Source organism: Mustela lutreola, chromosome 8 (assembly GCF_030435805.1).
Source record: "Mustela lutreola isolate mMusLut2 chromosome 8, mMusLut2.pri, whole genome shotgun sequence".
Lineage (NCBI taxonomy): Eukaryota > Metazoa > Chordata > Mammalia > Carnivora > Mustelidae > Mustela > Mustela lutreola.
Window position 1 is genome coordinate 106,411,195 of NC_081297.1, and position 24,031 is coordinate 106,435,225.

The window sequence follows — 24,031 nt, forward strand, 5'->3', positions numbered from 1 at the left end:
TTTAGTTTTATTTCATCCATCCATATCATTTAGCTGTCTATAAAATGTTAACTAATCAGCTAAATAATGACATAGTATTTCATAAGTACATCTAGCTAACTTTCAACTGAATAAAATTTGAAATACTTTTGGACATTCTAGAACTTTGTAAAACTAGGACGACAATATAAAACTGCGGAGTAAAATTCTTTTAATATTTTAGGAAACTCGGAATCCAAATAATTTCTAATTTTTACAAGTATGGCATGGTGTTATTTGTTTACAAAGATAATAATTGCAGAGTTACAGAGATACCATATTAACATAAATAAAACTTGATTAATATTTTTCCTCCATATATTTGCTTTTCTTTTTTGAATTCTTGATTATATTCCTCTGCTTTAACCCTTGTCATGGTTTGAATAAGTCGCAGAGAACAAGACTGAAAAACCCGGACTATGCAAACAAAGCTCTATCACTTGTCCTAGTCTTGCGTAGAAAGGGGCTCAGATTAGTAATGCTTTATGCGGCATTTTGTTGAAGCTGTGAAATCTTAAAGATCTTTATCTCATGGTAGAATAGATTTCAGAGGGGTAAAACATAAATAACATATTATGTCTTTTTTCTTTGTATTGACAGATCAATTGAGATTGAATGGACTCGGTCATAGACGCTGAAAGCATTTCTACCCATAACCTTCCCTCTATTCTCTACTCCCATAGTACTTTATTTATGCTACTAATGCTTCACCCATCAGATGGCACTAACGATTTGTACACGTACCTGTCTCCTTATCATAATGGGAGTTGCTTGGGTCCCAGCTGTGTTTGTTTCCCCAGCTTCTAAAGGATGTCACATGTACAAAGCAATCTATAAACATGTATAGAATAAGGTTGCATTGTTCAAATATTTAATGTCAGCTATCCTTACTGATTTGCTCCATGGATTAGAAAAGTACCTATATCTATATCCAACAGGACATTGTGAACATTAAATATTTCAATAAGACACTGCTTTAAACAAATGAAAATACTGAAAAAGGAAATACTTGTGTCTATTTGGCTATCTGTATATGTATCTACATACGTATCTATATGGGTCTTTGTCTGTATTTATGTCTAAATCTGCATTTAATTCATACATCTTAGAATTCCAAAATAAATATCTTACTGATCACCAGTGATCATCACAAAGTTGAACTATATTTTAGATAAATAATTATTACAGTGTCTTGTGAGCACAAAGATAATGTCCATACTGTGTGTTCTTCGCACACGATTACACAATTTTGTCCTCTGTTTCTGGTTGCTCTGCATCCTAGTCCACTTTCCACTGTTCATTCATAATCTCTCTAAATGTAGGTCTGGTGATGTCACTTCTTAATTCTAGCTTCCTCACTTGCCGTGGAGGATCCTTGATGATTCTGTTCTTCTCTATCTCTATGTGATAATCATTTACCTCATTTTACTCCCGGCCGTCTGGCACGCAAAACTTGGTAGTCTCCCAAACAAGCCATTAAATCTCATGACTTTTCCAAGATATCCTGTCTGTTCCAAATGCCCTTTCCCGTTGTATCTGTCTAGAAAACTCAAATCGTCCTTAAAGATTCAACACTGTCAGAGGCTGTTCCTGCCATCCCCCAGGCAGAACAAATCTCAGCCTTAGGTGTGGAGGCACAGTGTCTCCTGAACCTACTCCCACTTTTATATACAGCAGGTGGTTTTGTAATATTTGTTTTCATCGTTATCTCTCCTTTTGCTACTATAAAATCTTTGAAGGTCGAGTCCATGTCTTTGTATCTTTTTTATCTCCAGAACCAGGCATACCATCTGGGATATAGCAGGTGCTCAATAAATATTTGTAGAACAAATTCTCTTATTTAATCTTCACAACCACCTATGTTTACAAATGAAGGTGAAGTCTAAAAATACTGAGTAACTTGCTCAAGGTCACACAGCTCATGAATGGCAGATACTTTCCTGGGCTTGTAGGGCACTTTCATCAACTTCACAGGCGTGAGCCTGCCTTTTCTCCCAGGAATACCAAAGAGCCATTGTGTTCACATCCATCCTCCTAGAAAATTGGGTCCTCGTGGCTGCTCTGATGTAACCCGCTGCTGCCCTGAGAATTGTTTTTTTTTTTCTGCTCTTTTCATGCCTATGAGCACCTCACCACAACTTGAACTGGCTGAGGCTTGGCTGTCATCTTCGTCCGGTTTGATGTATCTGACTTTCTTTGATCTTGATTCAGATTAGTCTCTGTTTTTTTTTTTTTCTTTCTTTGCTGATGACGGAGTCAAAGTGACTGCCTTGTATTGTTCTTCACTAAAACGGCTCAGACTTCTTGTAGAAACTTGGGGACACCCACCCCACCTTTCAGTAGTATCTCCTGTTTTCCTATGCGCATCCGTGCACCCCCAAGCCTGTGGCTGGATTAGAGTCTGACATGTCCAGGCAGAAGCCATTTTGAAGTGTTAAGGAAAGTAATTTGTCAAGTGTGTCTAACACTGCGGTAAGAATTCTTAATAACTCCCTTTACATGTATTACTAGACTCTAGTCTAGGAAATGTTAATATTATAAGAAATAATAAAAAAGACTCGATTCTGAGATTTTATTTATATTTTTAAACGGACTACAATTTACTGCCAAAAGTTGTTTAGTGTATGCTCCTTGGAGGCTGGCCTTTTCTTTCCGCCAGGTACTTGTAGCGTGTTGCTTTGTAGATGTTTACTGTCACCTTCCAGCACCATGTCTAGAAGTGGTCTTCTTCAGTTTGCCCTCCAAAGCAAACTTTTTTCCACGACTCCCATTTCTTTCAGGAGCTTCCCCCCAACTCTTTAAAAAAATTCTGTCAAGTCATCTCTTAATACTTTCTCTCCATCATCCACTAAGAGGACCAGGGCATCGAGGTATCTGTGTTGGTGGATTTTTCATTCAAAATATCTCTCAGGTACAGGGGTCCTTCACCAGCGCCTTGTTCTAATACATCATCGCCGCCTCCCCTCTGAGCACAACAGCCACTTTCTGCCTCCCGTCTCTGCATACATCAAGCCTCCTTGTATACCACAGATAAGTTAATTTTCCTACGACATTACTTTTATTATGTCATTATGCCTGCTACTGCCTATTTATTAGGACCAGACTCTTCCACCTGGTAACTGAGGACTCACACAGAGGAGGTTTTTTTTTTTTTTTTTTTTCCCATGTTTTCTCTGCCTGGAGTTGTCCCTTTTAAAAAAGCTGCTTCCCCCATTCATCTAAGTAACCCTTCATCCTTCAACAACCCGCTTTAATGTCACTTCCCCTGTGAAGCCTTTTCTGAACTAATTAATCATTTCATCCTTTGTGTTTTATAACATCCATCATATTATAATACAGTTAGCTGTTTATCGGTCTTTCTCTTACACTTTTGAGTTCTTTACGGTTAGGATCTAAGTCTCTGTCATATATTTCCTCCCCAGACACAGCACAGTATCTGGCACAGAGGAGGAATTTAATACATATTGGTTAAATGAACGAATTAAAAAAAAAATAAGGGAGCCTTTCTTTTTTTCCCATGTGTTATTCTCAACTCCGAATTTATTCATACTTTCTTTACCTAGCTAAAAAGTTTTTTCACTATTCTCCAAAAATTCAAATATAATTTATTTTTAAAAATAGTTCAATACAGAATGATATATTATGTATTATTTGAATAGTTTAAATGTAGACACAGATGCAACAACTCCAAGAAGGGTCTATGTTAGAGTGGTAGGATTTATTCTTACTATTAACATTAAACTTAAACAAATTTTAAAGTTCCACATTTACCTTATTGTGCTGCTTTTTGAAACTGGTAGAATAGCTTATCATGGTGACCTTAAAATATGAGCTAGAATAAAACTGTTAGATATGCACCATATATATATTATTACACACACACACACACACACACACACACACACAACTTTAAAGTTCCTTCAAGCATCAGAACAAATTCTATTTCTTTCATTAAACTTTGTATAAATAATTCTATTTTACAGATTTTCTCCCCCCTTCAGATTTCCTATGGCATTTCTAGTGTGTGAGAGAAAACCATTATTTTGTTCACTGTATCCAACTATTTTGTTTGATCTCTTACCTCACATTAGAGCCAGGATATCTTCAACTTTATTTTGAAACTTTCTCGGTCTCAGATTCACAGTAGGCAATTAATCAATACTTTGTAATTGTTGCTGTTACTATTATTGTAGTTGTGGAGGAAGGTGGGGGAGGGCCCCAGCAGGTGATGGACAAGCTAAGATTTTTCTTTTTTTTTTTAAGTTTTATAGTGACACAGTTTTTATTAAAAATTAGCAGCTTCCCTCCTAGAAACTCTTTGTAGTTTTGCTAAATTGGGTTTGCCTCTGGCTAGAATTTTCTTTTTTTCTTCCTTAATTTAAAGTGTTCTTTCTTCTGAATTTTGTAAGTGTTCTTCTGCCAGGCTTTTCTTTTCTTCTTTTTTTCCTCTTCTCTTTTAATGCCTTTTTTCCCCCTCAATTAAACAATGTCATTTTCTCCAAAAATGTAGAAAATGAATCTTTTGCTAATGACTCAACATTACTAAATTTAAGCAGTTTCTTGAAATTCTACTGATGAGGCAAAGGTTTGTTTTTGTTTTCCTTCAGAAGCATGAAGCAACATATCACGTATAACTTATATTTTCTTAAACAAGAGAATTTAATTTTAAGACATTTAAGTTTCACTTTTGTAATTACTTAGCCATTCACTTTATAGCATTTAAAAATCACATTGTTAGCAAACCAAGATACATGCACTAAATTTTCATATTGATCAATATACACTTATTGGTGCTAAATATTAAAAATTAATATTTGAATAAAATAGCATTTTAAGTTCAGTTTGCACTGTGGTTTCAATCAGATGTTTGAGTTACATAGTGGAGTGGGCAATATTTAAAGAATTAAATATTATTTTTCCTTTGGAATGAAAACCACATCTTTAATTTGTATTTTGTGTAAATAAAAGTGTTCATTGATCAAGTTGAAGTATGATGATATATATTCCAAGTTCCTACCCATTAAATTCAATATAAAATAGTTGTAATGTGCATTTTAAATTGAATGAGTAACAAGATTGCATACCTGCTTAAGAGTAACATTAACATGTGTATTTTGGGAATACACAATTTTCTCTTATTCTCTTAATCTAAGCCATCTGTCTTTTTATTCTTAAAATTTTATTTTTTAAAAAGATTTTATTTATTTATTTATTTGACAGACAGTGATCACAAGTAGGCAGAGAGGCAGGCAGAGAGGGAGAGAGGAGGAAGCAGGCTCCCCACTCAACAGGAAGCCTGATTCCGGGGCTTGATCCCAAGACCCTGAGATCATGACCTCAGCCAAAGGCAGAGGCTTTAACCCAGTAAGCCACCCAGGTGACCTTATTAAAATTTTAAATTCCAAGGTCCAATCTCACTCTCCTTAATTTGTCTTGAATTTGGAACTTAATTTGAGAAGAAATACAGTATTAGTTTATGTCATATTTGTCAATTTGTTGTTAAGTTTGAACTTCTCATCATGGGCTCTTAGGGTCTGAAGCAGACTCCTGGGACCAGTTCAGTCCCAGTTCAGTGGGACCATTGGTGTGAAACTCTCAGACCAAGAAAGGACTGAAGAAATTAGATCTGTAGTCCACAGAGTATAAAAATATGCTATTAGAAATAAACATGATAGTATACAGTTGGCTGGAGAACTAATTAAATTATTGATTAAACATACTAAATCATTGAACAAATGGTGATGAAGTAAGATGCCTCTCTAAAGCCAGATTTAAAGAACACACATATATAATGGCTAGTTAACTATTCCTTTTTTAGCATATTTATTCTCTATTTCCATTTTTGTAAAAATCCAGGATTGGTGTACTCCCAGCTTGAAATTACAACTCACTCAGAAATAACACGCTGTTTATCTGCTGGCTCAGAACTAGAAGGCTGCAGGAGTGAGCTCAAAATTAGCTCTAGCAATTTAAGTGTTGCAGTCTTTAATCTCGGTAATGATACTCCTCCAGTCTGAACTACCTAGGGGCTATTTAGCCCTCCTTATCTCTTGCAACTTCTTTTCTCTCTCCTTCCTCCCTCAATGAAGGCAGGAGGCCAGAGGACTAAGAGCTGCTAGCATTTTTGTTAACAAAACCCTAGCTGTTTCTTTAAAGCAGGCTTCTTAAAACAAAACGACAGAAAAGTGCTTTTTCTTTGCAGTTTATTTCTAACTTAACAAATCAGCGTTTATCAGAGCAAATACAAAGGTCTGAACATCACACAGAATAGACATCTGATGATTTCCTTTGTTTTCACAACTTTATGGTAATGGGTCATTAATACCTGTTAAGCTCTACTTTATGTTCGTTATCCTGAAGTCACATATATATCCACAGATATTACAGTTTTATGTCAATTTGCCTTTTGCTATTTGTTGGGGTCTCTTGAGGTTCTTTAAGAAGATAAATGGTGTGTGTGTGTGTGTGTGTGTGTGTGTACTAGAGAGAAAATAATGTGGGGGGAGGACAGAGGAAAAGTGGACAGATTAGCGAGAGAGAGGATGAGGTGTTGGAGTGGTACTACCCATAAATGGTATAAATAGCAAAATGGCACTGGAACCCGGAAATTTAGTTCTTATTCCTATGTTGAACTTACCGAAAAAGGTTATTTGGCACTGGAACTGTGGGCTAGATCCTGTAGAACACACAAACAAGCTTAGTCTGCTTCACATACGTCCCCACTGTCTGAATTTGCTCTAACCGCTGTTAAAGCACCGTCCACTGTTTTTATGTTTATTTAAGGCCCATTGTAGCCCGTTGATTTTGTTTTGTGTTGCACTCAAATCAACCACCTTCATTTCAGAGTAACTTAGAGGCATTTTATTTACTGGGCTCTCCTTGGGAGTTCAGTCTCCACTGACAAGCATCGTCAAAGAAGTAACACTCATTCTGTTATGGTTATGACGAACCACCTATGATATTGCCCCGTCTACTGTATTGCAGGAAAAACAGAGGTTTCTGACAGATGTTCTGCATGAAGTGATGCTGCTTGACGGCTTGGCCAGTTCCCACCCAGTATCACAGGAAGTGCTGCGGGCCACAGACATTGACCGGGTGTTTGACTGGATCGCCTATAAAAAGGTGGGAATAGATAAGACCCAAGCGCCAACTGGATATTTCACTATCCCAGGGTGGCCCAGCTATTTCATGCGAGATATAGTCTCTCCATCCTGCTGATAGAAATGGACTGAGTTAGAAAATATAGAGTCACAAGGTTCATGTCATTTTATGAGTTAGGGCTTTTTGCTTTATAAATCAGCAAGATGGAGATGAATGTTTGCCAAATAATGCATAGAAATGTTGGAAGTATTAATGAATAAATGTTTGGAGCCTTGGTATGAAATTGCTGTACAAATGGTGTTGTGTCAATGTCAGTTTTTATTATTATTAATAAGAGAGCTGACCTAAACAGTGACAGATTATTTGTCATCAATGCCCCTTAAATACTTAACTTGTTTTGCTTGGCTGGTACAAATGGATGTAGGAAGTGACATATATATTTTATAAATATTATTTAAGGGACATTTAGGAGATTAAACATCTTTCTTGGATAGTAATCATGATCAGTGAAATTTTAAAGACTAGACTTTGACTGACAAAGATTTTGGACCAATGACGAGACACAGAAATAAGACCCACTCTGAACTTTTCCCCATTGTTACGTGGATTAAGATTTTTCCTGTCTCTATCCCTTTGTTGTTCTGATTTAACATAAATATGTATATCTCTTTGTTTAATACTTACAGCTACTTGGGAATTGTGAAAATAGTGTGAAAGTCTCGTTCAACTTTGGCGTAGATCGAATTGCATTTACTGGGATTTCCATGTACTTTATTGATTAAGTTTTTAATTGATTAAAACTGTTTCTAACATTTTTCCTGATATATTCCTATTTACAATTAGAGGTGAAATAAGGTACACTAATTTAGATTTTGGTTTTGTACTCATGAAATGACTATCTCAAAGACTATGAGTTAATATTATATGTTATACTATGTAAAGATATAAATTGTGTTAGAAAATATCTTTTCAAGTCATGGATCTTTGCATTGGCTATAAAGGGGTTTCTGATGTTTTAGAAAAATAAGTGGAAGTATAGAATCATATTTAAAATATATGTTATTATATTTATATAAAATATCAAAATTTAAAATATGTATTTTTTATAAATGAGGTTTTTTTACTATATATTTTTAAAACACTTTATTTGAATGTGGTGTAGTTAGTACATACTTTTATGAGTTTTGGGGGTAGAATTTAATGATTCATTAGTTGCGTATAACCCTCAGAGCTTATTACATCAAATGCCCTCCTTAATGCCCATCACCAATTACCTCTTCCCCCAACCACCTCCCCTCCAGCAACCCTCAGTTTGTTTTCAGTGTCTTTTATGGTTTGCCTCCTTCTCTATTTTCATCTTATTTTTCCTTCCCTTTCCCTATGTTCATCTGTTTTGTTTCTTAAGTTCCACATATGAGTAAAATCGTATGGTATGTGTCTTTCTCTAACTTATTTCACTTAGCATAATATCCTCTAGTTCCATCCACGTGATTGCAAATGACAAGATTTCATACCTTTTGATGGCTGAGTAATATTCCATTGTATTTATATATCACATCTTCTTTATCCATTCATCAGTCGATAGTCATCTGGGCTCTATTCCATATTTTAGCTATTATTGATAGTGCTGCTCTCAACATTGTGGTGGGGTGCCCCTTCAAATTACTATGTTTGTATCCTTTGGATAAATACCCAGTAGTGCAATTCAGGCATAGGGCTTGAACCCACAATTGCAAGAGCAAGAGTCACTCGCATGCTCTACTGACTGAGCCAGCAAGGTACCCCCATCTCTTGCGTTTTTGTTAGTAGCCATTCTAACAGTTATGTAATAATATCTCATTGTGGGTTTGGTATGCATTTCCCTGATGATTAGTGATGTAGTCTTTGTTTATTTCAGCTTAATTCTTTTTTTCAGGGTTATTTTGGCTATTTGAGGTCTTTAGGATATGGAGATCTTTCTCTCTCTCTCTCTCGATATATATTCTTGATATATAGAAATATAGATATCTGAAAAAAGCCATTGGAATTTTGATACGGATTGTATCGAATCTTTTGATCGCTTTGGTTTGTATAGAGATTTCACAGTATTAATCCTTCCCATCCAAGATCATAAGCTATTTTTGCATTTACTTGTGTCTTTGTCAGTCTCTTTCATAAATGTCTTATGGTCTCAGTGTAGAAGTCTTTCATCTCCTTGGTTAAATGTATCACTAAGTATTATTTGCCTTTGATGCTATTGTAAATGGGATTGATTTTTAAATTCCTCTTTTAGATAGTTCATTGTTAGTGTATAGAAACATGATTGATTTCTGTATGTTGAATTTGTATCTTGTAATTTTACTTAATTAATGTATTAGTTGCACTTTTGGTGGAGTCTTTAGGGTTTTCTATATCATCTACACAAAGAGATAATTTTACTTCTTGCTTTTTGACTTGGATACATTTTATTTCTTGTTCTTGCCTGGTTGGTTTGGCTAGGATTTCCAGTACTGTGTTGAATAGAAATGATGACAGTGGGCATCCTTGTCATTCCTGATCTTAGAGGAAAGGATTTTAACTTTCACCACTTTGTATGATGTTAGCTAGGGGCTTGTCTTCATATCTATGTATCTTTAAGTACCACTGTATGCTTTAAGTACCACTAAAATACTGTCCTTCCTGTGTGTTTTCAAGTGATGATAGATCTACTGGATTTTTCAAAGATTTTACAAGAAATAAATGTTAACAGCTATACTGAGATATAATTAAAATACAGTAAATTGTACATGTTTAAAAGGTACAGTTTGATATAGTCTGACAAACGTATACACAGTGAAATCATCACCATGATCCAGTTAATGATCATATCTATCGAAAGTTTTCTCATGCCTCTTTATAATCACTTTCCCATTATTACTGTTTCTTCCATTGATCAACTTTGTCACTATCAATTAAATGCATTTTCTAGAGTTTTATATAAATGAAATCATACACATGTACTATTTTTGTCTGCTCTCTTTCACTCAACATAATGATTCTGAGATACATTCATGTTGCAGAATATATGGATATAATACCAATTTCTACATTCTCCTGGATATTTGAGTTCTTTCTAGTTTTTGTCTGTTTCAAATAAAGCTGCTATGAACATTTGTATGCAGCTCTTTGTATGTATATTTACTTTTATTTCTCTTGGGTAAATACCTGGAAGTGGAATGTCCAGATGATATGATAGGTATGTTCAATGTTTTAAGACTGATGATCTGTTTTCCACTGTAGTTGTACCATTGTACCATGGTAGATTCCTGCAGAACCTGTATCAAAGTTCCACTTTCTCCACATCTTCACCAGCATAAACATGTTATAATCAGTTCTCTTAATTTTAGATATTTTTAAATATATAATATATGATATAATATAATATATAATATATAAATTATAAATAAACACATTTTATTTATTTGAGAGAGAGAGAGAGAACATGAGCCAGGGGTTCAAGGGGCAGGAGAAACAGGCTCCTTGCTGTACAGGGGGCCCAGCATGGTGCTCAATACTGTGACCCCAAGATCATGACCTGAGCTGAAGGCAGACGTTTAAATGACTGAGCCACCCAGGCACCCCCCAATTTTAGATATTGTAATGGTATCTCACTGTAGTTTTATGTTACATTTCCGCAACAACTAATGATATGGACCAGTTTTTCACTTGCATATTTTCCCTCATATACCTACATTATGGAAGAGTCAGTTCAAATCCTTCACCCATTTTTTTTAAAAATTTGATTGTTTTATTACTGAGCTTCTTTTAAAAAAAAAGTTTTATTTATTTATTTGAGAAAGAGGGACAAGCAGACTCTGCGCTGAGTGTGGAGGTCACTGTGGGGCTCAGTCTCAAGACACTGATATCGTGACCTAAGCCAAAATTAAGAGTGGGACGCTTGACACACAGATTCTTCATATACTCTGAATACAGATTCTTCATCGGATATATGATATGCAAATAATATTTTCCCCACTTCATGATCTGACCCTTATTTTTATAATAGTGAATTATTTCATAATTTAGAAATTTTGCATCTATGTTGAGGGGTATCAGTCTGTAGTTTTGTTTTCTTATAACATCTTTTTCTGGTTTTGTTATCACTATAATGTTAGCCTCACAGAAACTATTACTTTTTTTTTTTCAGTTTTCTGGAAGAATTTATGTACAATTTATGTTCTTTTGTTGTTGTTAAATATGTGGTAGTATTTACCAGTATAGCAATTTAACCAATACAGCCTGGAATTCCTTCATGGGAAGATTTTTAACTAGTAACTTAATTTTGAAAATATTAGCAGGTTATTCAGGTTATTTAAGCTTCTTGAATAAGCTTTGTAGTTTGTATCTTTTCTAGGATTTGGCTTGTTTCATCTAAGAAGTTTAATTTATTGGCATTAAGTTGTACGTGATAATTCCCTTATCAGATTAATAACCACAGAATTGCTAATAATGTCACCTCTTTAACTCCAGATATTGTTAATTTTTGTCTTGTCTTTATGTAGCTAGAAGTTTATACACTTTATTTTCTGAACTCAGGCCTTTGATCTAATTGATTCTTATTCTTCCTTTCTTTTTTTTTTTTTTAATACTTTATTTCTTTATTTGAGAGGGAGAGAGAGAGAGAGAGAATGAGAGGAGAGAGGTCAGAGGGAGAAGCAGACTCCCTGCTGAGCAGGGAGCCTGATGTAGGACTTGACCCCAGGACTCCAGGATCACGACCTGAGCCAAAGGCAGTCGCTTAACCAGCTGAGCCACCCAGGCACCCTTACTCTTACTTTCTGTGTCATAGATGTTCTCTATGACATCTTCTTTTTTACTTTGGATTTAACTTACTCTTTTTTATGGTTTCTTTAGGTGTAAATTCAGGTCATTATTTGGAGACATTTCTTTTGAGTTCAGATGTTTAGTCCATAAATTTCCTCTTAAGTGTACTGCCTAAAGTATGCCTCATATTTTGATACTTTGAGGTTTCATTTTCATTCACTTTAGGATAGTTTCTAAATTCCTTATTTGATTTATTAGTTGCCCCATGGGTTATTTAACTTGTGTTATTTAGTTTATGAATATTTGAAGATTTTCCAGAATTTTTTTCTGTTATTTATCTCTTATTTAATTCTTTTGTGGTCAGTTAAACATATTCTGTATGACTTGAATTTTCTTAGAGTTGAGGTTTGTTTTATGGCCTAGAATTTGATGTCTGCTAGTAAACGTACCATATGCTCTTCAAAAGAATGTGTATTCCGCTGTTGTTGGCTGGTCTATTTTATGAATCTCAAGTAGGTCAAAATGGTTGATAGAGTTGTTCAAGTTTTTTATATCCTTACTGATTTTCTGTCTACTTATTCATCATTCTTTCTTGACGAGCCCTCATTGTTTGAATTCACTCACATCATATCAAATCAAACATCTAAAAATTTAGTGAAAAATAGTGGCGCAGGTACTGTTGGACTATCTGAAAAATAATCTTCAAATGTAAATTTGGAAAAATAAAGATTAGAGCAATTTGACTGAATTATCAGGGATTTTATTTTGAGAATCTCTGTATTAGGCCTTGATATACACCTTGTCCCTTAGTCTAGGTCTCTGTTTGGCTTCTCTCAGGCTCTTCCTATTAGATAAGTTAGTTTGTAGATAATATGCAATAACGAGTTTAACTTTGTAGGTAGCATGGGTAAACCATGTCATTCTGGGATGTATGACAGTTGATATAGATAATTGTACAGGTATAAATAAGATCAACAGTTAATGCATGCTTCTTGGTGCCAGGCACTGTGCCAAACTTCCTATTTATTAACTCATTGAATTCTCATAACCCCCTTATTGTATGGTAATTTAAATGGTTCTCATTTTAAAGATGAGGATATTGTGTCTAACAATAATATGTTTCCCAGGAACTTAAGTTCTAGAACCATTGTTATTAAACACTACCATATTTTATCAACCAGTGTGGCTGGAGCATTCATTCAGAATAATATGATAAGCTTCTGCTCCTATTCCAGGGACTGTGTGCTAATAAGTACTAGGATATAATGATAAGGCACAAAGGAGAGACAGCATATAAGTAAGTCAGTGCAGTAACTGAGTATTAGTAGCAATATATCCATTTTAAATGTAGACACCTAACTCAAACCATCTTAAGCAATAAAAAGGAATTTGTTGACTGAATAATTGATAAATCTGAGATGTAGTAGTAGTTTTAGTAATGGTTGACTCCAGATATTTTAACAATATCATCAGAAATCCATCTTTTATCAGCTTCTTAGCTCTTTTTCTCTATCTAGATTATTCTTAGGTGACCCCAAAGAAATTAGGCTGATATAATCTTCAACTTTGTGATCCTAATGAGCTCAGAGAAAGAGGAAACTTCCTTTATCACAACAGAATCTATAACTTTTTCCACAAAGGGCTATGATCAATACTGGCCAATCCCTGTGTTTAAAGGATGAACAATTTCTTACAGATATTCTGACTAGCTAGTATGGGTCATGAGCTCATCCTCTGGCATAAGAGATAAATCACATAATTAATAAGCCCTTGGGATCACCTGAAGGCGGGTTTAAAAAAAAAAAAGGAAAAAAAAAAGATAGCTAGAAAAAGTAATGGATGTCAACCTTAGAATTTTAGGTGTTATGATAAAAAATATGTACAATGTATAGCTGCCAGGGAAAGGGGGAGCAGAGTGACAAAAAGACAAAGGAGGACCATTCTGTCAAGGAGGTTTAGAAAGGAAGACCCTGTTGCTCCTTGATTGAGTGGAACATCAAATTCAACATGGATATAGAACAGTGAGTGTTCGGGGCAATAGGCAGTCTGAGGAGATAAGCCTGTAAGAACTGGAGAACCTCTTGTGCAATACCAAGAAGTTTGATCTTTATCCAGGATGCTGAGAAGAGCCAACAAAGAGTTTCAAGCAGTGCAGTAACATAATTAAAATTGTATTCTAGAAGGAATATTCCTAGAGGTGTGAAAGGTTAAAATAATATGATAGATCTAGACATTTTAGAAAAGGTTGTAATGACTGGAGTTGTAGTATATAAAACTTATTATTTTTTGTATTGTAATATATGGTACTTAATAAAAACTTTTTGCTACTCCTTTTCTGTGCTCTATTCCCTGAAGATCCCTGTTACTAAACAACATTAACCTCTGCCAACAATCAACCTCTTATTGCATTGGTGCTTTGTTGGCTTATCATGTCTTGTAATTATTCCCTTAATAATTATTCAAATTATTCCCATTTCTGTTTTTTTGTTATTCCTCCTGCATAGTAATTTCATTACACTTTAAATAACTTTTTTGAATAGAAATGTATTATGGGGTAGAGAATATTATACAGAAATAAATGTTAGAAACCAATAGACCAAATACTAATTTTTGTAGATTTGAATTTAAGAACTGAGTGGTTTTGAATAAATACTGAGTGATGTTCAGTACAGATAGTCTCAAAGCCAGGATTTAAAGAAAGATAAATTCCTAAAATTGCATACATATTTTTAGAATGGGAAGAGAGAAATGCGAGAGATAGTCTATTAAAAAATTACATTCCAGTGAAATGACAATTTTCCATTTTAATATTAATTGAAAATGTAGATGCTTTTTCCTAAAGTACAGTGGAAACAGGAAATACTGTCCATAGATAAAACGACTGGAAAAGATGGATTGAGATAGTCTCTTTGCTCTAAAAGCACAGAGGGAAATAAGAATCAATGACCCAATGACCTGGATGATGAAAGTGAGCCTATGCTTATTAAATTTACATATGATGCAAAATTGAAAGAATTGCTACAAGCTTGGGAGAGAATAAGAGATTGCCAAATGACTTCAGCAAACTTAGACAGGATCCTTTAAAAGCAAGAACACTTTTGAACAATTCTTTTATCAAGGCTGATAGATTTTATGAAAATCCTTGTGTGGCTAATGAGGAAGATGTGTACAATTTCCATCATCTTTATAAATAAATATGAAATGGCCAGTCATTTGCATCTGTTGTCCTTTCTGATAACATGTTTCCCATCCACTGTATTGTGTCAGCCGGGCCGCGATCAGAACACGGAGAAAGCACATACCAACTCTACAAGCAGAGCAGGTCATTTCTGCATAAAACAAAAACATAAGACAGTCACTTCCTTCAAGAATATAACCCAGTCATAGACATAAAACATATGAAATAAAAACAGAAATTATACTAAGACTAACAGTAACACACATTGCTCACTTAATGAGCACTTACTATTTACAAGGCATTTTGTGAAATGCTTTGCAGGTATTATCCCATTGATCCCTAATAGAATACTTGGAATGTAGGCATTTCTAACCCATTTTACTGATGAGGAAACGGAAACTTAAGAAATGAAGTGATTTCTACAGGGTCGGACATCTAGCAAGTGAACAAGCCAACAATTTGAAATCAGATCTATAACACTTTTCACAAATAAATATATTTTAAGGCAGGTAATGGTATGAACCATCTCAGTGGATGACCATTTTCAAGTTCTGGCCATCTTCATTTCTCTCTTTCTGATCTTATTTGTCAGGAAAGCTTACTGTCTCTGCTGTCAGAGTATTTCCAGTATTTATACTTTGTCATCCCCCCGACTTCATCTCTTATTACTGTCTTTTCACTCATGGTTCTCCTGTTCCCCCAACTCTTTTGCTTTCCCTGAAATCCAACTAAACTCCCTCCCACACCAAGGTGTTTGAACTGGCTGTTCCCAAGGTCAAGACTGATGTTCCTCCAGATGTTACCATGATTCTAACCCTGTTTTCCTTCAAGACTTCACAGAAATGTCACCTTCTCAAAGAGGGTGCCCGTTTTAACATGTCAGCTGATACCCTCATTTTTTTTCTTCACTTATTTCTCCTATTCTGATCCACTTACTGTTTGGGACTGTTTAGCGATCACCTTCTAACATGTTACACAATTTTCTCAATATTGTGCTTACTGTGTTATCTGGCTTCCTGCTTTCCCCCACTGAATGTGAGCTTCATAAAGGGAGGGAGTCTCTCTATGTTTTTCATTGTTTTCCAGTACTCGTTATACTGCTTGTGTATAGTAGGCACTCACTCAGTATTTCTTGAGTTGAATTAAAGTAAATGTAAGGAAAGTGATATAAACGAAACATTATGATGTTTCAGAGGGAAAGATCCCATCTGTTTATAGGAATTAGGAAAAAGAGCTGGCACTTGAAATAGGATTAATGAGTTTCAGATATATTCCATATGAATTCCAGAGGGGGAAGGAAGATTGTGTTGTCCAATCATTCTGGCTCCTAATGGGCTCTGTCACATGTGGCCTGACCACTGAGTCCTAGACCTCGTGGGACCCCTTTCCTGTGAACTCAGCTCTTCTCCTTCTGTCTCTGCATTCTCCTGCCTCAGGCACATTAGCCTCCTGTTCCACAAGTCTTTCCAGCCCTTGCTCTTCTAAACAGATCCTTCTTCACAGCTTTGATTCTTACTCACAGGCTATTACATACACACCATCAAACGAATACAACTGATGACTATTTTGTCTTCTTTGACACATTGGTGCATACTTTATTGTATAGTGTGCATTATATATATATATATATATATATATATATATATATATATAAGCTTTGCTGTGCATCTGGTATATTATATATATTGATGAACTATAGCACTTATGGTCACTTCTGTCCAAACAGTTGGATAACAGTTTCTGGGTCAGGTTCATAATGGCAATATACTATTAGTAGGAATAATAGTTGCTCTTTGACGGTCTGCTTTGCCACTGGACATCCATTTAATTATCTCCTTTACTTTCCCACTCCTGCAAGGTGGGTATAATAATCTTCACTTTTCATAAGGGTAAACAGAGGCCCAGGGAGTTTAACAGTGTTCACAGGATCTTAGGAGTCAGACCTGGGTTTTACATCTTGTTTCTAACCCACGCTCCTTCCACTTTACCAGGATACTTTCTTTAAGTAATTGCCTCTTATGTCATTGTTTCAGTAGGAAGTATGGTTTGGGTTTTATATATATATATATATACTAAAGGAAGGGATTGTCCCTGAATGAAAAAAGTACAGTATTTTTAAAATAAATAATGGACTGCTATACACATAAAAAGAAGGGTTGTGCAATCTAGAAGTAATAATCACTGGTTATGATCATCTCAAAAAGAAAATATGATCAGTTTAGGAGATTGAGAAAAATTAAGCAGAGGAGAGAGGAAGAGAGAGGGATGAAGGGTGAGAGAGAGATGGATTTAGAAACCGCTGGAGATAAATTCTATCAGAAAAGAGATAAAGAACTTACATATGTCCAGCCTGGAGGAGAAAGGGCAAAGAGGTGACTTAATAATTGGCTCTAATATATGAATGGTCATTATAGGAAGGCTGCTCACTACTTCTCTGTCAACATCAAGGTACGAGTAAGATAAATAGCCTTAAATTACAGGAAGAAATTTCAGCTCCATCTAAGAAAGAATTTCTTGACAGAAAAGGGAATGAAACATTTCCGTGTGAAATACCAAGGGTTGGAAAATCTTCATTCTTTGATATTATTTAAAAATTGAGTTAAGAACTTGCTCCCAAATTAGCAAAATAATTGAACAAGGGCACTAAAACAATTCCTCCTGGGACTTGACTTCCTAGTATATCATAATCAAATACTGTAGTACAAAATTTATAACCTACTAGAAATTTATTTTGTATGCCAATCTTTATGTATCATTCAATTTCTTGAATATAATTGTAGAAGTGTAAATGTAAAGGCTGTAAACTACTTGTGTCTTTGGTAAAAATGGGGAAATTTAGAGATAATTCCCATACATCTCTGAATCATCTGTTGATATCTAAATAATTAGTGAAAGAATGTCCATGATTGAACATACTTTAGAAATTCCTTCCCTTTATTACCATGAAGCTTATCTTTGTCCTAGGCTTTGAATTACTATTTTTCTAGGCCAGAGGTGATTTTAAGAATATCATGTAAAGGAAATGCCTTTTTGCCCTTTTGCAAAGAAAATGTACATGGTGGGAGGAGATGACTTTATTGACATTTTTCTGATAAATGCCTTTAGCACTTCCTGGTAAATTATTAATTTGTGCAATTTGCTGATGGAGGCACGTTTTCTTTTGCACATGTGTTTGACTGACTCATCACCATCTGGCTGATGGTTCCTTTCTCTTTTTTTCTTTCTCAATTCTTAAAAGAGCTTGCTTTTTTCTTTTGAGTCACTTTTACATCTTCTCCATTAGCTGTAAATCTATGATTTAGAGTTACTTGATGAAATTGAAACAAAAAGTACCTATTTGTGGAACTAAATCACAGGTTCCTCCATCATGTAAGGAATGGATTAATCCCACTGGAAGAATTCTCATACTCTCCTGCCCATCTGTGTCTCATTGTTTTGATATTAACTAATGGTTCAGTATATTACTTTTGAATTCCTCTGCTGCATAAACTTTCTGTGTTTTTGACTTTGCTGAACTGGTTCAAAAGGTACAGTGTTGGTTTTGACTTTTTTTTTTTTTTTTTTTTTTGCTTTTCTTTGTGAAAGCCAGAGGGGTGATCACAAAATGTAAGAAGCTTAAGGGTCAGAGCTGTGTAACTCCTAGCTTGTAGAACTTGGCTATAGGAAGATTGTGCTTCTGCAGCTTTCTGAAATACTTTCACAACTACACTTGTTCTGAGTGTTTTGCTTATGCAAAAGACTAATTCTAATGAATTTTGCAATGGTTCACTCATGCCAGACTTCATCAGTAGCCAAAATTAAGAACAAAAAGTACCATTTTGATTAGTGTAAATGGGAACATACAACGAGAATTCAATTCCTATAAGTTGCTCACCATGTTACTATATGTGATTTTAATTCCATTAGGTGAGGAGGCAGCTATAGTGCATCTTAGAAAGAAAAGGGCTTCTCTTAATAGAATAAGATCAGTTCAGTCAGTAGACCTGTGAATCTTAAAATGTTTCATACAAGATATTCAGGGAAAAATAGCAATTGAAGATAAAAACCAAAAAGAATTGGGAATCAGTCAATACATCGTCCCCTAGCACATTGGGGATTGCAATGTTTTGAATAGGTTTTCTGGAATAATAACAGGCTTCTATGTTGGCTAGAAAAGGGACAAGTAAAGTTAGGAATAAATTAAGATTTAAAGGATAAACAAGCAAGGCAACTGGAATTAAAGGTTGACATTTTGACAAATGAGAAGTACAGAAGAGGGAAAAGGAGAACAGGAGTAAAATTTCCTTTTCACAAAAAAGGATGTTTGGAGAAAATAGGGAATAAAAACATTCACAATGTAATTTTTGTTTGTGTACTTACAACAATGAAATAGGTTGGAAGAGGTTGAACTGAATTGAATTTTTATGAAGAACAATCCTGAATGGGCTGTGTTTTAGCATCTGAGGGACTCACACCTTTTTCCTCAACAGAGCCACGCTCCATTTTTAATCAACCATACATGGTATGTTTAGATAATATTAAAATCTGTAAGAAGGCTAAATAGTTACCAGTGTTGCATGCAAAGTTCAAAAGAGTTATTCCCCAGTTACCCATATTACCCTTAAGGACCCTTTTCATTACTGTTCCTTTTACAAGTGAACCCAGAGATTCTCTAATCTTATTACTAAAAAAAAAGTACCTTCTAAGTATTAAACAATGTGCTACTATATTCATCAAAAACTTTTATATAAGTCTCAAGCAGAGTTTTTGTTTCAAAAAGGCCAAATTGTGTCACTACGCTGGGCTGATACAATTCTAGCCAAACAAACAAAAACTCTTTCTGTTTGGCCCATGTCGGCTTACTGAAGGTAAATATGCTATTTCCTTTGAAATAATGAAAATAGTTCTTTGGGTACACTTTCACAGATGTTTTCATGGATTCTTTCAGTGGAGGCTAAGGGCCATTCGATGACCTACTGAGAAAATTATCTAGAGACTACATGTTTTCTATATCCTTTATCATTCATGCTATTGCATATTTCCTGGTAGCACTGAATCAAGTTTTTGATTTTTCTGCTTTTTTAAAAATAGGATGTCTTACAGCTTTTTTGAGTTGTCTTTATGTCAGTATTAGAAGGCTTGACCGTGATTTCATACAACATATTCTTACCTTTAAAAAAACAGAAAGATTAAAAAAAATACTGAAGCTGGCTTTTGTCTTGAGGGCATTTTTCCAACTGGGAGAATTTGAGCATACTTTTCAGGGTTTCACAAAGATAGGAAAAGAAGACAAAGCCTAAGGTGAGAAGTTTAATGGGAGGCCTCCCACAAAGCCAGGACCTTAAAGATCTGTACCCTTAGCACACAGGTGAACTAGAAATAAACCTATCTCCTTCCTTGGGGGACTGCGGAGAAATTGTCTGTTCCAAATTTTTCCCTGAAAATTTGTGGCCACAAGTAGCAGTTGCATGGCATTGCAGCTCAAATGAAAATGACCTTGGTATACTTAAACCTCAAGACAGGATTTTAATTTAAAATGCTTGTTCCTGCACTAGAGGGGTCCCTAGATGCCAGACGGAAGCTAAAACAAATCCTTTCTAGAAATATGTGCTTTTGTATCACATCTCAAAAGATTTCCACAAATAAATCCCAAAGAAAAAGAGCATCTCACAGTCAAAAATCACTAATTATGCAAGGAACCAAAGTCCTGTGAATCTGAGATAGCTAAAATAATTGAGAACAGAATCATTCATGCAAATAATGAAAATATTGGGTATATGAGACACAGAATATAAAATGTCATGTTAATAAATTTGAGGGAATAAAAAGAGACTTGGAAATAAAAGCAAAATGCAAGCATATTTTACATAGAACCAAGGAGGATTCCTAGAAATTAAAATGTAATAATTACATTTAAAAATACAGTATATGGAGTAGATGATTTATTACAGATTAGAAAGAGCTGAAGAGAGAATTGTAAGCAGGAAGATAGAACTGAAGAAACTATCCAGAGTATGGCACTGAGAGATAAAGAGATGGAAAATTCACAAGAGAGGTTAAAGGACAGGAGAGAGATTGAAAAGTTGTAATCATTGGCCAATACATATACTCAAGGTTTAGCTTCACTTACTTTTTCCATCCTTAGTGTCTCCACCAAATTATTGCTTCTTAGCTTGAGGGATTAACAATTTTGCCTTAAACAAGTGGCATCATTCTTAGAAACAGAGCTCTGTGTTTGATCTAAGATTTTCTTTTACATAACAAATTTAAGCCACGAACAAAGCACTGTTTTGTCATTTCTATTCTCTTTTATTACCATCTTAAGTAAAATAAAACAAAGATACTAATTTAAAAACTAAGCACTAAGTATACTTTCCATGGTAATAGTTATTATGTATTGAGTGCTCCCTATGTTCCAGGAATATTACATATTACATCAAGCTGAAGTCTAGAATTGTTATTTATTTATTTGTTTTTGGCTCAAGCTTACATAGCTCATGAGTAGAAGAACCAAATTTCAACCCAGCCTACCTGACTCCAAATTCTGTTCTCCAACTGCCTGATCACATAGTCAAGTAGGTGCTGACTTACCTAGCAGAGAACTTTACACATTTATTCAAATAATTCTGTCTTTCCTCTGACCAATTATTTAATCTCCCTTTTAAAAGGACCTTTAAATACAATTTCTTGCCTAAGAAAACCGGTATCATTATTTTATCATTCTTGAAGAGCCTACCTTGATTAGGTATTTTTATTTTTGTTGTCCTCCTTTTCTCAATCTTTTTTTTTTTTTTTTTTTTTTTTTTTTACCCTACTTAGCTCTTCTTGACTTACCCTCTTTTACATTTGAGCCAATAATCTACAGACCCTCAGAAACATTCTATGCCAAGACTTTCATGGAGCTGAAAGACTAAGTAGAGAGGGGCATTAGCTGGAGTGGAGCTGTGTGGACCTAGGTGACTCAGAGAGGCATGGCTAGGCTTCCATAGAGTAGAACTCATCCAGAAGCCAACCAACTGGTGCAGTCGAGATGTGCATTGCCTCTCTGCTGTAATTTTACATGAGGATGCAATTATGTCCATGCCATAAAAATATCTGGCCTACAGGAGAGAACTTTTGGTATGTATCCCCCTGGTAAGTACTGTAAGCCAAAACAGAGCAATGATCAAGCAGCTGAATGTCTGTTTTGCTTACATATCCCTGAAACTGTTTTCTGGCCCTATGGTTGTAAGACAAAATGTGCAAACATTTAATGCTACATCACTTTCCTTCTGGAAGAGCATCAGTCCCAGCAGGAACTTCATGAGTAAATTGGAACAGTTTGGTCACATTTGTTAAAGAGTAAAAGCAAGAGTTTTAAGTGCTCTCTAATATCTAAAATAGTTTTTCTAGTTTGAAATGAGTGTGATGGTAGTGTTGGGGAAAGTTAGCTGTTTAAAGGTATTTATGTCTGAAATAATAACCTCATCTAACACTCTATAACATGATGCACTAGTCTCTTCTCTTTAAGTTATTTATGTATATTAAGTCATTTAATCCTTATAGCAACCACATGGTACAGATGCTCTCTCCATCCCCAATTTATGGATGGGGGGAAACCTAAGTAGTAACTTAACCGGCATCTCAAAGTTAGTAAGTGTTAGAGTTGGGATTCATACAGTGTTGTTTCTATCTGTGCCCTCCATCAACTACGTTAGACTGGTAATCCTTCAGTTTCTTTTTATGTTTACAGAACATGTTGAACATAAAACATGAAAAGGCACCTATTTCATTTCTAGCAGAGCTCTTAGATTTTGACATTATTTGTAAATATCAGCTTCACCAGTCCTTTTTAGAGACAAGGCTTCAATGTATCCTAGTTATTACCTTGTTCAATGCCTTATAGATAGTGAACACACAATAATGCTTCTAGTTTAAAGAAAATTTCACAGTGATTTATTCTACTCTCAAAACCCCAGAGATAAGGTGGTAATGCAAATTTAATTTCTATTTGTTTCAGATTCCTAACAGCAGTATCTTTTTGAGACATTTTTTTTGTTTTTTATTTTAAACATTTGGGATGCAAAAGGAACGTCAAGATGGCTCTGTACCATTACACAAATTTATGCTTTATTAAATGCTAGTATTCCCTTTTTAAGAATTCTTTAGGTTGAATTATTCACACGTTCCCTGAAATATAACGCAGAGTGAAAATTCTTCTACTTATTCTGAATTACCTGCCTCGAGCATTACGTGATACTCCCTTGTTCTGAGATCCTGTGATTCCTTAGACAAACCTGATGGAGAAGTTCGGAACATTCAGAGCACACCCCTCACCTCAGAGATGCCGGCCATAGGAAACAACGAGCATTCCTGTTTCAGCATCCCTTGTTGCCTCTCTCAGACACAGTCCCCAGTTTGACGGGCCATTGATCTGCCCCTTTATGGCCTTTTCCCCCTAATTCCACTCTTGTTTACTTTAAAAGCCAGATCTTTCACTATTTTCCACTTCTGCTTGAGAAACCATTTTTATAGCTTTGGGACCAAACGTTTTTCATTTGCTCATTTTAATGTCTCTTTTCAGTGACCTTGTTGCCAACTGAAACCAGGATGCTGCCAGAGGAGTATGGGAGAAATTTGCTACCAGCCAAGCACACTTATTTTCTCCCAGAAATAAGGGAATGAGAGTCAGTTAATTTTTCCCTTCTACATTGGCTCTGTGTTAAGCTATAAGAAAGTCAAGTGGGGGCACCTGGGTGGCTCAGTGGGTTAAGCCGCTGCCTTCGGCTCAGGTCATGATCTCAGGGTCCTGGGATCGAGTCCCACATTGGGATCTCTGCTCTGCAGGGAGCCTGCTTCCTCCTCTCTCTCTCTGCCTGCCTCTCTGCCTCCTTGTGATCTCTGCCTCTCAAATAAATAAATAAATTTAAAAAAAAAAAAAAAAAAAAAAAAAGAAAGTCAAGTGGACCTTTCTTTAATTGTTCCTGAAGTTGA

The 24,031-nt window shown here is 35.2% G+C and overlaps 1 protein-coding gene across 1 annotated transcript in view; it reads left to right on the forward strand.

Moving 5' to 3' along the window:
- Nucleotides 1-24,031, forward strand: part of TRHDE (thyrotropin releasing hormone degrading enzyme) — a 381,409-nt gene that overhangs the window by 213,049 nt on the left and 144,329 nt on the right. The window contains exon 6 of the mRNA XM_059186345.1: nucleotides 7,003-7,140. Coding sequence (XP_059042328.1) covers nucleotides 7,003-7,140 — 138 coding nt within the window. The remainder of the gene's footprint in view (nucleotides 1-7,002; nucleotides 7,141-24,031) is intronic.